This window comes from Myotis brandtii, unplaced genomic scaffold (genome assembly GCF_000412655.1).
Source record: "Myotis brandtii unplaced genomic scaffold, ASM41265v1 scaffold456, whole genome shotgun sequence".
Lineage (NCBI taxonomy): Eukaryota > Metazoa > Chordata > Mammalia > Chiroptera > Vespertilionidae > Myotis > Myotis brandtii.
Window position 1 is genome coordinate 3,775,241 of NW_005367431.1, and position 13,844 is coordinate 3,789,084.

General features: G+C 48.1%; 1 protein-coding gene across 1 annotated transcript in view; it reads left to right on the top strand.

Moving 5' to 3' along the window:
* TRIM63 (tripartite motif containing 63, E3 ubiquitin protein ligase) overlaps nt 1–9,660 on the top strand; it is a 42,067-nt gene extending 32,407 nt beyond the window's left edge. Inside the window, exons 6-11 of the mRNA XM_005875261.2 lie at nt 765–860; nt 2,720–2,953; nt 3,648–3,670; nt 4,009–4,133; nt 6,828–6,896; nt 9,161–9,660. Coding sequence (XP_005875323.2) covers nt 765–860; nt 2,720–2,953; nt 3,648–3,670; nt 4,009–4,133; nt 6,828–6,896; nt 9,161–9,171 — 558 coding nt within the window. The 3' untranslated portion in view covers nt 9,172–9,660. The remainder of the gene's footprint in view (nt 1–764; nt 861–2,719; nt 2,954–3,647; nt 3,671–4,008; nt 4,134–6,827; nt 6,897–9,160) is intronic.
* The last annotated feature ends 4,184 nt before the right edge of the window (nt 9,661–13,844 follow it).

Consider the following 13,844-nt stretch of genomic DNA (forward strand, 5'->3'; position numbering starts at 1 on the left):
GGCCTGTTGGGCATGACCCCATGATTCAGGCTGTGGATTTGATCCCTGCAGATCTGCTGAGCCGGCCTTTCAATAATGGTCCCTCTGAAGGGACTTCCCAGGCTGCAGGGACAGCAGTTCTTGCCTTCCTGGGGGAGGTGGCTGAGCTCATGGGTTATACTTAGAGCCACTTGAGAGCACCTGGGTGTGGCCACAGGGGAGAGACCAGACCCCAGGGCCAGGCCACCAGGGAACGTCTCAGGCCATGAATTCTACATCCCAGTGTGCTCTGGGTCCCGGTCCTCTCCTCTGGACCGAGGCCCTCCTCTTGGACCGAGCTTCGGGAGGGATGCACATGGATCGGTGAGGGAGGAGGGGGACACCCGTCTAGCCAGCCAGATCAGCCGAATCAACACTGGCGATCAATGAGGTGACAGATGTCGCAGCCAGATCGCCCTCACCTCTGATCTCTCTCTTTTAGAACTCCCAACTATATTTCTTTTCTTCATCCCTCCCTTCTTAGAAACAAGCCACTGCTCTACCAGTACCTTGCTGTGTATTTTAAGCAGCTCACTTCCCCTCTCTGTGCTTCATCTATAAAATAAAGGAAACAGTATCTGATATTCCCTGCTCTGGACCTCAGAAAGAGGGGCCAGACAGCGACTGCAGGCTCTTCCTAGCAGAGAGGGAGTGAGGGTGCCGTTGTGCTGCCAAACCCCAAGAGGGCAGGCCCGGAGACTATTTCTGTCTCTCCTCTCCTGACCCCCACCCCTCCTCCCATCCAGACTGAACTGAGTAACTGTATCTCCATGCTGGTGGCGGGGAACGACCGAGTGCAGACCATCATCACGCAGCTGGAGGACTCCAGTCGAGTGACCAAGGTGAGGGGACAGAGTAGCTCTGCTGGGGGTTTGAAGCCTCCAGTGCAGCCTGGGGCACAGGCTCACCCATGGCTGGTGACTCAAGGTTGGGGCCTGGAGTAGGGTGTTCAAGCAGGAATGGTGAGGAGGGACGGACTAGTCCACTTAATCCACTAATCCATTAATTCATTATACATTGATCCATTAATCCACTCATTCAACAAATGTTTCTTGAGCACAGCTGTGTCAGCCCCTTCCAAAGGCTCTGGGGATGGGGTGGTGAACAAGACAGACCCCCATCCCACCAATAATTCCCAGTATTCTTTTGTTAGCATTGGTAGTTTTTATTTTTTTAATTGATTTTTAAAGAGAAAGGGAGCGAGAGAGAGAGAAACATCGATGTGAGAGAGAAACATGGATCAGTTGCCTCCTACATGCCCCCTACCCCGCAACCGGGCATGTGCCCTGGCCAGGAATGGAACCAGCAACTGTACTAAGCATGGGACGATGCCCAAGCAACCAATCCCCACCTGCCAGGGTCAGCATTGGTAGTGTTTAGGCCATTGTTCTCTGGTGTGCTATAGACCAAGGCTTCAGACCTTAATGTACATACAGATCACCCTGGGGTCTTGTTAAAATTTAAGTTTTGATTCAGTAGGTCTGGAATGAGGCATGCGATTCTGCTTTTCTAACAAGTTCTCAGGGTTTGCCCAAGTTGCTGGTCCATGGACCACACTTTGAGTAGCAAGACTGTAGAGACAGAAGGAAACTTCTATTTCTGCAAAAGCATCTATGATTTTTCTTCACTTGGGATGGGGCCCTGGAAATCACACGGGGGGAGGGATCGTTGTATTGTTGATAGACAAAAAGTGTGTTAGATAGGTTCGAAGGAAGGAAGGGGACATTATACTTGGGATGGGGCCCTGGAAATCACATGGGGGGAGGGATCATTGTATTGTTGATAGACAAAAAGTGTGTGTTAGATAGGTTCGAAGGAAGGAAGGGGACATTATTACCACCCGTGATGGGACTCCCAGACTGAGAAGTAATGCTAGAACCCGAGTCTGATGAGATGCTATTATTATACCCATTATACAGATAAGAAACTGAGAACCAAATGATGCAGAGCTTCTTGAATCCAGTCTTGGTCCTAAAATGGGGGGAAGAGCGTGATTTGGAGACACACAGGAGGGCCAGAATATATATATCATTTCATTTGACCCTAGAGTCTCTGTTTTTTGAGGAAGGGGATTGCTTTCTCCATGACACCAGACTCCAAACATGTACCGAGTAGCTATGAAAACTTAGCAAGGGCTTTCTTCTTACTAAGCCTTCATTTCATCTTGTGTACAATGAGGGTGTAGTAAGACCTTTTCCAGCTTTTAAAAAATAAATTTTTAAATTAATTTTTAGAGAGAGACAAACATCGATTGGCTGCCTCCTGCACGCCCCCTTCTGCTGGGGATGGAGCCCACAACCCGGGCATGTGTCCTGACCAGGAATTGAACGGTGACCTCCTGGTTCACAGGCCTATGCTCAACCACCGAGCCACAATGTACAATGAAGGTGTAATAAGACCTTTTCCAGCTTTTAAAAAATAAAATTTTAAATTAATTTTTAGAGAGAGACAAACATCGATCAGCTGCCTCCTGCACGCCCGCCACTGGGGATGGAGCCCACAACCCGGGCATGTGTCCTGAACAGGAATTGAACCGTGACCTCCTGGTTCACAGGCCTATGCTCAACCACTGAGCCACCACCAGCCAGGGCAGACCTCTTCTGGCTTTAGAGCCTTTGTTCCTAATACACCCATCCTAGAAAGGAAGTGTTGGGGATAGGGAGGACCCCACAGGATGTGACTCCCAGATGTGTGTCCCCAGGAAAACAGCCACCAGGTGAAGGAAGAGCTGAGCCAGAAGTTTGACGTGCTGTATGCCATCCTGGATGAGAAGAAGAGTGAGTTGCTACAGCGGATCACGCAGGAGCAGGAGGAGAAGCTCAGCTTCATTGAGGCCCTCATCCAGCAGTACCGGGAGCAGCTGGACAAGTCCACCAAGCTGGTGGAGACAGCCATCCAGTCTCTGGACGAGCCTGGTGGAGCCATCTTCCTCTTGGTGAGCAGGACTAGGAGGGTGTGGGCAGAATCACTTCAACTCAACCGCTCTGTCTACAGTTCAAGTCATGCTCCTCCACTGACCATCCATATGCCCTTGGGCAAGTCGCTGAAACCTCCCTGAGGCCCATTTTCCTCGCCGATGGGTCCCAGGTTCAATTCCAGCCAAGGGCACATGCCTGGGTTGCGGTCTCAATCCCCAGTAGGGGGTATGCAGGAGGCAGCCGATCAGTGATTCTCTCTCATCATTGATGTTTCTATCTCTCTCTCCTTCTCCCTTCCTCTCTGAAATCAATAAAGAAATATATTTTTAAAAAAAGTGATTAGGATAAGATTCTCATCTTGGAGGGTCCAGGGATTAGGTGTTTAGACTGATATCCCTAAAATCCAAGCTTCCTGCCAGGACAATGGGAGGGGCCTAGAGCAGCGGTCGCCAACCCGTGGTCCGCGGAACACAGGTGGTCCGTGAGGTCCGAAAGGTTGGCAACCACTGGCCTAGAGTGATCACCAAGACCTGTGCAGACCATGGACAGAGGAAAGATCCAAGTTCTGTTCAGCTCAGGGCGGGGAGCAGGTCACGACTAGGCTAGGGAATGGCACCAAGGGCCCATCTACAGCAGCCAGTCTCTGGTTTTGCTGATTTCCTGGAACTACCCCTAATGCAATCCTAACCCTTTGCTCTCTCTCCCCCACAGAGTGCCAAGAAACTCATCAAAAGGTCAGTGTCTCCCCAGGGCTGTGATCCAAGGCCCTCGCTCCCACCAGGGCCTCCCGCTTTACATTCAGGCTGCTGGGAGGGTTCCCGCCCAGGCTGGCTTTCCTGGCCTTTGTATCATTCCCTGCTTTCTTGGACCTGTACTTGCTTGTGACTGGAGAGGAAATACTCCACACTCCAGGGGGAGCCTCTAGGTGCAAGGCCTGGGGGTGGGCATGAGCATGTGCACTGGTGTGCTTGGAGCTAGAACACCCCATCCCTGCACTAAACCCCAGAGATCTCACTCCCCCTCATATCTCTCTCTTTCTCCCGCCACCCCCTCCACCCCACGTCCCCTACAGCATTGTGGAAGCTTCCAAGGGTTGCCAGCTGGGGAAGACAGAGCAGGGCTTTGAAAACATGGACTACTTCACTTTGGATTTAGAGCACATAGCAGACACCCTGAGGACCATCGACTTTGGGACAGGTAAGGGGGGAGGTGCACTTGTCTATTTCCCTGCTCGACCCCTGGAAATCAGCTTCCCTTCCACTGCATCCCATGTGGAAACAGATACACTAGCAAAGATGCCCAGATATCAACCAGCTTCTGGATGAGCTGAGAGCTGAGCACAATGCCTGGTACATAATTGTTGCTCAATGAATTATCCTTGCAGGGAGGTGTCTTGGGCTGTAGGAAGAGCAAGGCGTCTGGAGACAGGCACACCCAAGTTTGAATCTGGAGCTGCCGTTTGTTATCTGGGTGACCTTTGGCGAACCCCGCCACCTCTCTGAGCTTCATTTTTCTAACTTTAAAAATTAGGTTAGCCCTAGCCAGTTTGGCTCAGTGGATAGAGCATCAGCCTGTAGACCAAAGGGTCCCAGGTTCAGTTCTGGTCAAGGGCACATACCTTGGTTGCAGGCTCCTCCCTGGCCCAGGCCTTGGTTGGGGCTCGTGCAGGAAGCAACCAATGGATGTGTTTCTCTCACATCGATGTTTCTCTGTCTTTCCCTCTCTTTTCCAGTCTCTCTAAAAATCAATGGAAAAATGTCCTCAGGTGAGGATTTAAAAAAATAAGGTTAAAAGTGGGCCTGCTAATAATGACTACCTCTTGGTGCTATTGCAACAACTACTGTAAGACATTGATAGGAAAGCGTTTATAGAGTACTAAACACGTACTAGTTATAGTTAGTGCCTAAAGCCAGCCTTAGCTTCAACTTTTTCATGCTATCATCTATGAATACTCAGGTACCCTAATTTATCTATACCCTGCCCTCATTTCTGTTTATAATTACTCTTCCATAGAGTACCTATAATAATTGTAACAATGTAACCGTTAACAGTAATAAGGGGAAACTGAGGCAACCCAATGAAGAACAAAGATGTTAATAATTAGCTCAAGATCACAGTTGAAATGTAGCTATTTTGCGATAGAGAAAGAGAGAATGGGATCCAATTCTGCCAAATGTTGCATTGTTCTGATAGGTGATGCTTCAATGACCAGGACAGAGAGGTGACAGGAATAGGGAAGAATTGTACCTGGGCTGGCGTGAGAAAGCTCGGCTCTCCCACAAGCTTGCAGAATCTGGTGTTGCATCTATTCTCAGAGCACCAGATGCACCTCGTTTGTGGGTGAGGACAAAAATGCATCCCAAAGCTGAGATGTTGGCAGACTTGGGTATAGCCATTGCTGTAGATCACCTGTTCCGCTCTACCCTCCCGAAGCTAAGATATTCAAGAGGGGATCATGCTGTGCGAACAGCATGGCTTTGTGAAGACCTGCACAGCCTTCTATCATCCCCCCGAGCCTCAGTTTCCTGAGAGGAAAACGGGGAGAGAACCACACCAACAGCTACCATTTATTAAGCACTTTCTATGTCCCAGGCACTAAGCCCTTGACATAAATTCTATCATTTAGTGCAACTTCATGAGGTAGTTCTGTTGTCATCTCCATTGTGAAAGCCAAGGCAGCGTAAGAGTTCTCCTGGAGGCCACACAGCTAGTAAGTAGCCCACGTGGATGCCAACAAGGGCCATCTGGCTCACAGGGCCCTCATGAGGATTATATGAGACAATGCCTGTCCAGCGCTTAGCACAATTTTTGGCACATAGTAAATCCTCCGCAAAGCTGCTATGAGTAGTTGTGCATAGGTCCCAGGTAGGTGGCTGAAATTTTGAGCTGTCATTTTGGAGGCATTTACTCCTTCAAGCCTCTTCCCAGACACTCTGGACAAATACTCTGACTCTGTGGTGACCCCTCACAGCCCCAAAGGATTAAGGAATGGCTTTGGGGAGGAGGCAGGCAAGAGGCATGTTCCCTGCTGGCAGAGCTTGAAGGTGATATCCCAGGAGAGGAAAGTGAGGGCACAGGTTGCAGCTCAGTCAGTCTGGGCTCAGCTTCAGAGAGCCAAGGAGCAAGGAGGCCACAGAAGTGTTCCCACCCCCAGCCACTCCCAGTAGGCTGAGGAATGAGGAAAGATGGACAGGCAGTGCTAGGCTAGCAGATTCCAAAGGCTGGCAAATTCCTTCAAGACAAGGACTCTGATTGCTGAGAATTCAGGTGCTCTTGTCCCATCTCCACGGGTGATGTTTACCTGTCTGAGAGGTGGGCAGAAGTACAGTGTGCCTACCGAAGTCCCCTTTGGTCACAGGCAGATCAGGCGACAGCAGCTGCTGCAGCTGTTGGAACAAAGGAGCCTCTTGAACCTCCCTCCGTGGAGGCACAGGAGGGAAGGGGCGGGAAGAGACAGGAGGAAGCCAGCCTCTGTGCAGCTGGGGTTTGGCAAACCCATCGCCTCCTGGGCTACTGATGTCATTGCAGGGCCAGCTGACCCTGAGTGGGCATCAGAAAGGATTGGGATTGCCCTAGCTGGTTTGGCTCAGTGGATAGAGCGTTGGCCTGTAGACTAGAGTCCTGGGTTCGATTCTGATCAAGGGCTCATGCCCGGGTTGCAGGCTCAACCCCCAGTGGGGGGCATACAGGAAGCAGCCAATCAATGATTCTTTCTCATCATTGATGTTTCTATCTCTTCCTCTCCCTTCCTCTCTGAAATCAATTAAAAATATATTTTTTCTTTTTTTAAAGAAAGGATTAGGATCAGTGTTGTCTCCAGCCAGTCCCCCTCTGAGCAGCTCCTCTGAGAAACCAGCCTATCCTAACACTGTTGTTCTTTGTCACACACAGATGAGGAAGAGGAAGAGTTCATTGAAGAAGATCAGGAAGAGGAGGAGTCCACAGAGGGAAAGGAAGAAGGTAAGAAATCCATCTTCATTCATTCATTCAACATGAGATGTTGACTGTGTGCAAAGTGCTGTGCTGGACATTGGGGATGATGCCAATATATGATGATGTTCCCAATATGTGTAAACCTTTTAAGGATAAAGTCCTGTTCCCTATACCCTTAGAGAAAAAACTCCAAACTATTCATAATAAAAAGCTCCCATTTTTAGACTTATATCTAGCCTGGCCAGTGTGGCTCAGTAGTTGAGTGTCGACCTCTGAACCAGTAGGTCACAGTTCGATTCCTGGTCAGGGCACATGCCCGAGTTTCGGGCTCAATCCCCAGTGTGGGGCGTGCAGGAGGCAGCCAAATCAATGATTCTCTCTCATCATTGATGTTTCTCCTTCTCCCTCTCCTTTTCTCTCTGAAATCAATAAAAATATATTATAAAATAAATAAATTAATTAAATAAAATAAATGACTTATATCTATATGGAAAGCAGTGTAGCATAACAGACATAAATGACAGAGCACTCATGAGCCAAGCTTGGTCTACTGAGGTATTTTGTTTGGCCAGCACAATGTTTAAATTTTTTTTAAAATCAGTTGCCAACATTTAAAAAATTAGATTATTTTAAAGGAGTATTTTATTTTATTATTTATTTATTTTCATGAATCCTCACCCGAGGATATTTTTTCCATTGATTTTTAGAGAGAGTGGAAGGGAGGGGGAGAGATATAGAGAGAAGCATCGATTGGTTGCCTTCCACATGCACCCTAACCTGGGATTGAACCCATAACCTTGGTATGTTCCCTGACTTGGAATTGAACCCACCACCTTTTTTAAAAAAAAACCAGCCTACCCCTGCCCCCCAAACCCACCACCTTTTGATGTACGGGAGGACCCTTCAACCAACTGAGCCACACCAGCCAGGGCTTAAAGGATTTTTTAAAAGGAGATTTCAAGGCAGGGGAGGGTTGGTGGGTGGGATGAGATCAACCAATGAACTTGTATGCATACATGCATAACCCATGGACACAGACAATAAGGTGTTGAAGGACTGGGCTGAGGGTGGAGATGGGCTAGAAGAGATCAATAAAGGGGACAAATGTAATGCTTTCAACAATAAAGATTATTTTTTTAAAAAAGAAATTTCAACTGAGAATCTGGATTTCCACTTTCTTGTAAAATTTTGGGAAGAGCTAACAATGTTGGGCTTGCCCTTCTCTCTCATTCTAAGAGTTGGCGCTGGGCTGTGGCTGCCCCCTTTGCATGGGACATGTACTTGCCATTTTTCCCAGACCCACCACTGTCAGCCTTCCTGCTCTTATGTGTGTCATCTGCTGGCCCCTGTCGGCATCTGAGTTTGCCAACCTGGAAGACTACAGTTACGAGTTCTGAATTGCAGCTTTCTCACAGACTGGCGGTGTGATCTTGGGTAGATCACCACTTTTCTGGGCTACTCATTTAGGCATGTGGGCAAAATAGTACTGACCTCAAAAGATTATAATGGAGAGTACATTAGAGAATCTTTTAACACAGTGTCTGTACATAGGAAGGACATGTTTGCTAATTAACATATGTTTCCTAATGTTACTATTATTATTTTTATTGATTTTTTTTTTTAGAGAGAGAGAGAGGAAGGGAAAGGGAGATAGAAACATCAATGGGAGAGGACATGACATCGATTGGCTGTTTCCCACATGCCCCTCACCAGATAGCAGATATCGAGCTGTAACCCATGTGCCCTGACTGGGAAATTGAACTGGTGACTTCTTGATGCCTGGGTGGATGTTCAACTACTAAGCCACACCGGCCGGGCTAATCGAATTATTTTAAAAGCCAAGTTATTATTGGAACTAAATTCCAATCCAGTTGAAACATACAGAGTAGTCTTTTGGTATTTTGTATTGAATGTGCAATCCAATTTTGTTTTGGCAACTAAATTCTATTTTTCTTTAAAACGAAAGAGTCGCCCTGGCCAGTTTGGCTCAGTGGATAGAGCGTCAGCCTGTGGGCTGAAGGGTCTCAGGTTTGATTCCAGTCAAGGGCACGTGCGCTGGTTGTGGGCTTGATCCCCAGTAGGGGGTGTGTAGGGGCAGCCAATTGATTGATGATTCTCTCTCATCATTGATGTTTTTATATATCCTTCTCCCTTCCTTTCTGAAATCAATAAAAAATATATTATAAAGAAAAGGAAGAGGCCAGGCAGGAATTGGAGTTTGATCATTTTGTCACTTCAGCTTATCCCTGAGTCCCCGTCTCACTTTGTGTTTCTTTTTCTTTTTCTTTCAGGACACCAGTAAGGAGTTGGATGAGGAAGAGACCTCTAGATGCAGAGACACTGGGAAGGGTGGGAGGGGCCCAGCTGCCTTGGTGACAGGCCCAGGGTGGGAGGGGTCGGGGCCCCTGGAGGGACAATGGGGAGGTGTGTCTTCTCTCTGCTTGAAGAGCAGGGACTAGGAGTAGGACCCCCACCGCTGTGTCCAGCAGTCACTGAAGCAGAGTTGGAAATGTGCTTGAAACAACCAACCACACAGGATACTTTTCTACATTGGTGCAAAATGGAATATTTTGTACATTTTTAAAATGTGATTTTTGTATATAATTGTATATGTATGCCAATTTGGTGCTTTTTGTAAAGGAACTTTTGTATGATAATGCCCGGTCATTGTGTGACTGGTGATTGTTAGAGTGTAATGTACTGTATTTCAGTGTCTATCCCTGACAGAGGGGATGGTAACTGAGTTTGTTATATGTTGTTTTAATAAATGCACAGTGCTCTCTTCCTGTTATTGCCGAAAGAGTTGGGGTTTCATTCAGCCTTTTTTTCTGGAGACTTCAGATGGACAGAGGCCTGATAGGAAGTGTGTGGCAGGAGGGAGCCAGTAATGGCAAGGCTAGGCTTCTGTCCCACCAAAGAAGAGCTCTTTACACCAGCATTTCCCAATGAGAGCTCCATGGAAAACTGGCCCTGAGATGATCCTCAAGACACAGGGGTAATGCCCTGTTCTCGGGCTCTCTGGAAAACAGAACGTGGGGCAAAACTTCAATGTTTTAGTCTAGATACAATCCCAGGGCAGTCAGATGAGGGAAAGTGGAGGCAAGGCAGGATAGGAGAGAAGCAAAGTGTCGGAGAGACCCGGCTCTTTGCTCCGTCACGTGAGATATTTCTGGCCGGTCATGAAGAACACAGCCACCCCAAAGCAGTTCCTCAGAGGGAAGAAGGGAGATTTTTTATCTGCTGGCTCCTTTCATCTCTTGTCTCAGAATTGAAGTTTGTCTCCCAGAGTGTTAATTTTCTTATACTTCCAGGCTGCATCACTTGGCCCCTTTTGGCAGCTGCTGGGGAAGCTAAACTAGATGGCACACCATCAATTGACTATGTGGGTAGTGGGAGGAGTAGATCCTTTGTGGTCCAGAGGGTTGGGCATGGGTGCTGGAGTTGCACAATGGATGCTCTGCTGGTTTCCAAATTTACTCCAGGGAAGGTCAAGACAGCCACCAGTTCTAGGGGATGAGGCGATGGCCAAGGCCAAAGTAGCACCAAGGCTTTCCATGAACAAGGAACCAAGGGGCTGGGAGAGAGATGAAACTGACTGAATCAAAGATGGTGCATTAGCCCTCACGGGTTTGGCTGGGTGCATAGAGCATCGGCCTGCGGACTGAAGGGTCCCAGGTTCGATTCCGGTCAAGGGCATGTATCTTGGTTGCGGGCACATCCCCAGTAGGAGGTGTGCAAGAGGCAGCTGATGGATGTTTTTCTCTCATTGATGTTTCTAACTCTCTATCCCTTTCCCTTCCTCTCTGTAAAAAATCAATAAAATATTTTTTAAAAAGATGGTGCATTAATTGGGTCTGAGACACCTTGGACTTATAAATTTGAGGAACACTGCAGAGTCTGTCCCACCTTTTCGAGATTCAGAACACAGTAGAAAGTTAAGGGCTCTGAGTTGTCCTGCCATAAACAAAGCGATTTGACTTTAGACAATGACTGGCCCATCAAGTTTATGGTGTTTGGAATACTGCTTGATCTTTAAGGCTCTTAATAGGTTTTTGTTGTTTTTTTAAAATATATTTTTATTGATTTCAGAAAGGAAGGGAGGAGAGAGAGAGATAGAAACATCAATGATGAGAGTCATTGATCAGCTGCCTCCTAAACGCCCCCCCACTGGGGATCAAGCCCGCAACCCCGGGCATGTGCTCTTCACCGGAATCAAACCCGGGACACTTCAGTCCGCAGGCTGACGCTCTATCCACTGAGCCAAACGAGCTAGGGCAGGCTCATAAGTTTTTGGTGGATTGAATATTTAACCAGCTAGGGCTGTTCTGAATAATTTTTTAAAAATTTATCCATTTCCCAATTTATCTATTTATGTGACATCCTCCAGAACTAATGTTCTGTGGAACTCATTTTATGAAAGTGCTTGAAACCCTCACACCTTGGCCCACTTTCACTTCTGGTTTTTCCAAGGCTAACTCAGTCCCTGACTTTGAATTTCAGGGAATCAGATTTTAGTTCTAAATTCTAGTTCTTTCTCAAGTTCTGAAGCATTTTTTTTCTTGTTAATCCTCACCCGAGGATATTTTTCCATTGATTTTTATTTATTTTTTAAAATATATTTTTATCAATTTCAGAGAGGAAACAAGGAGAGAGATAAAAACATCAATGATGAGAGAATCATTGATTGCCTGCCTCCTGCACGCCCCCTACTGGGGATCGAGTCTGCAACCCAGGCATGTGCCCTGACCAGGAACAGGAACGGAACCCTGGTTCATAGGTTGATGCTCAAGCACGGAGTCATGCCCGCCAGGCCCATTGAAGGGAGGGAGACAGAGAGAGAGAAACATCAATGTGAGACACATTGATTGGTTGCCTCCCACACTCACCTGACCAGGGCTGCAGATCCAGCTTGCAACCAAAGTACGCGTGCCCTTCAGTCCGAGGGCTGACGCTCTGTCCACTGACCTAAACCAGCTAGGGCTGTTCTGAATCATTTTTTTTAATTTCTTTTAAAATTGTGTAATATATTACAGACATACAAATATACAAAACCAGTTATAGAGTTTAATAAACTATTGTAAAATGAATTCTTGTGTTGCTACTATGCAGGTCAAGAAATAGCCACTATCCTGTCTTTTTTGATAATCACACACTTAAATTTCTTTATAGTTTTACTTTCTTTTTAAAAATATATTTTTATTGATTTCAGAGCAGAAAGGAGAGGGAGAGAAACATCAATGATGAGAATCATTGACAGGCTACCTCCTGCACAGCCCCTACTGGGGGTTGAGCCTGCAACCCAGGCATGTGCCCTTGGCAGGAATTGAACCCAGGACCCTTCATTCTGCTCTGTTCACTGAACCAAACCAGCTAAGGTTATAGGTTTACACGCTAAAGCAGCAGTTCTCAACCTGTGGGTCACGACCCCCTTGGGGGTCGAACGACCCTTTCACAGGGGTCGCCTAAGACCATCAGAAAACACATATATAATTACATATTGTTTTTGTGATTAATCACTATGCTTTATGTTCAATTTGTAACAATGAAAATACATCTTGCATATCAGATATTTACATTACGATTCATAACAGTAGCAAAATTACAGTTATGAAGTAGCAATGAAAATAATTTTATGGTTGGGGGTCACCACAACATGAGGAACTGTATTAAAGGGTCGCGGCATTAGGAAGGTTGAGAACCACTGCTCTAAAGTATCCTCACATAGTTCTGTCTAGTGTGGCTCAGTTGGTTGGGAGTCAACCGGTGCACCAAAAGGTTGCTGGTTCGATTCTCCCTTAGGGCACGTGCCCAGACTTGGGGGTTCGATTCCCTGGTAGGGGTGTGCTGGTGGCAGCCCATCAACTCACATATTTCTCTCTCTTCCCCCTCCTTTCCTCTCTCTCTCAAATTCAATAAAAATATTTAAAAATAAAAAAGTAGCCTTAGCCGGGTTGGCTCAGTGGATAGAGCATCGGACTGCGGACTGAAGGGTCCCGGGTTCGATACCGGTCAAGGGCAGTACCTTGGTTGCAGGATCCTCCCCGGCCGTGGGGACCCTGGTCAGGGCGTGTGCAGGAGGCAATCAATATTTCTCTCTGTCTTTCCCTCTCTCTTCCACTCTCTCTAAGAAATCAATGGGAAAATATCGTCGGGTGAGGATTAAAAACAAAAACAATAAAAGGACAGTATCCCTCCACAGAAGACTGAAGGAATTTGAGGCCAGAAAGCGAGAGGCGGACACCATGCGTGGCACCTCGCTGGGGCTCCTGTGAGCTGCTGCGGGCAGGGGAAAAGAGATGGTGGTGGTGGCGGTGGTGGTGGTGGTGGTGTTAGCTCTGCCCAAATGGAGACCGACGCCCAAGTGCGACGCTGCCCTAAGGGAAGGGAGATAAAGCCGGTCACTCCAGATTGTAAGCCGAGCGAGGAACCCGAGCTGCTCCGCTGGCGATGATGGGTGGGGCAGTCCCAGTCAGTCCTAACGAGGGCTATTGCCCCACCCGGAGGGGAGGCAGCTCCGGCCTCCAGGAACCCCTCCGGGGCCTGGCGGAGCGCAGCCCACCGCAGGTGGCTGCCGCCTGAGGGCAGAAACAACCCTGTTTCAAAGGCGCAGGCGTCTCCCGCCGGAGGCGAAGACACAGCCCTACCCTCAGGAGCCACATTCCCTCAATCCCCGGATCCAAAGCTAATTCCTACAAACCAAGATCGAGAACTTCTCGGCTGCCCACGCCCCGCGGGGAAGAGCGCACGCAGCCGTCGCGCAGTCCCAACTCAGTAGAGGCGGTTCGGCTTTTTGTCGCCAGCTACGCGGGCTCCCCGGGTCCCCGGGACGCGGGGATGGGTGCTGGGTGGGAAGGGCGGGGAGGGGGCGGCAGCTCCTGGGCATCCTTTGCACCCGGCCACCCCATCCCCCTTCCCCGAGGGCTTTTGCACACGACGCACGGCGGGCCGCTTCACACGGGGTGGCGAGGGCCGAAT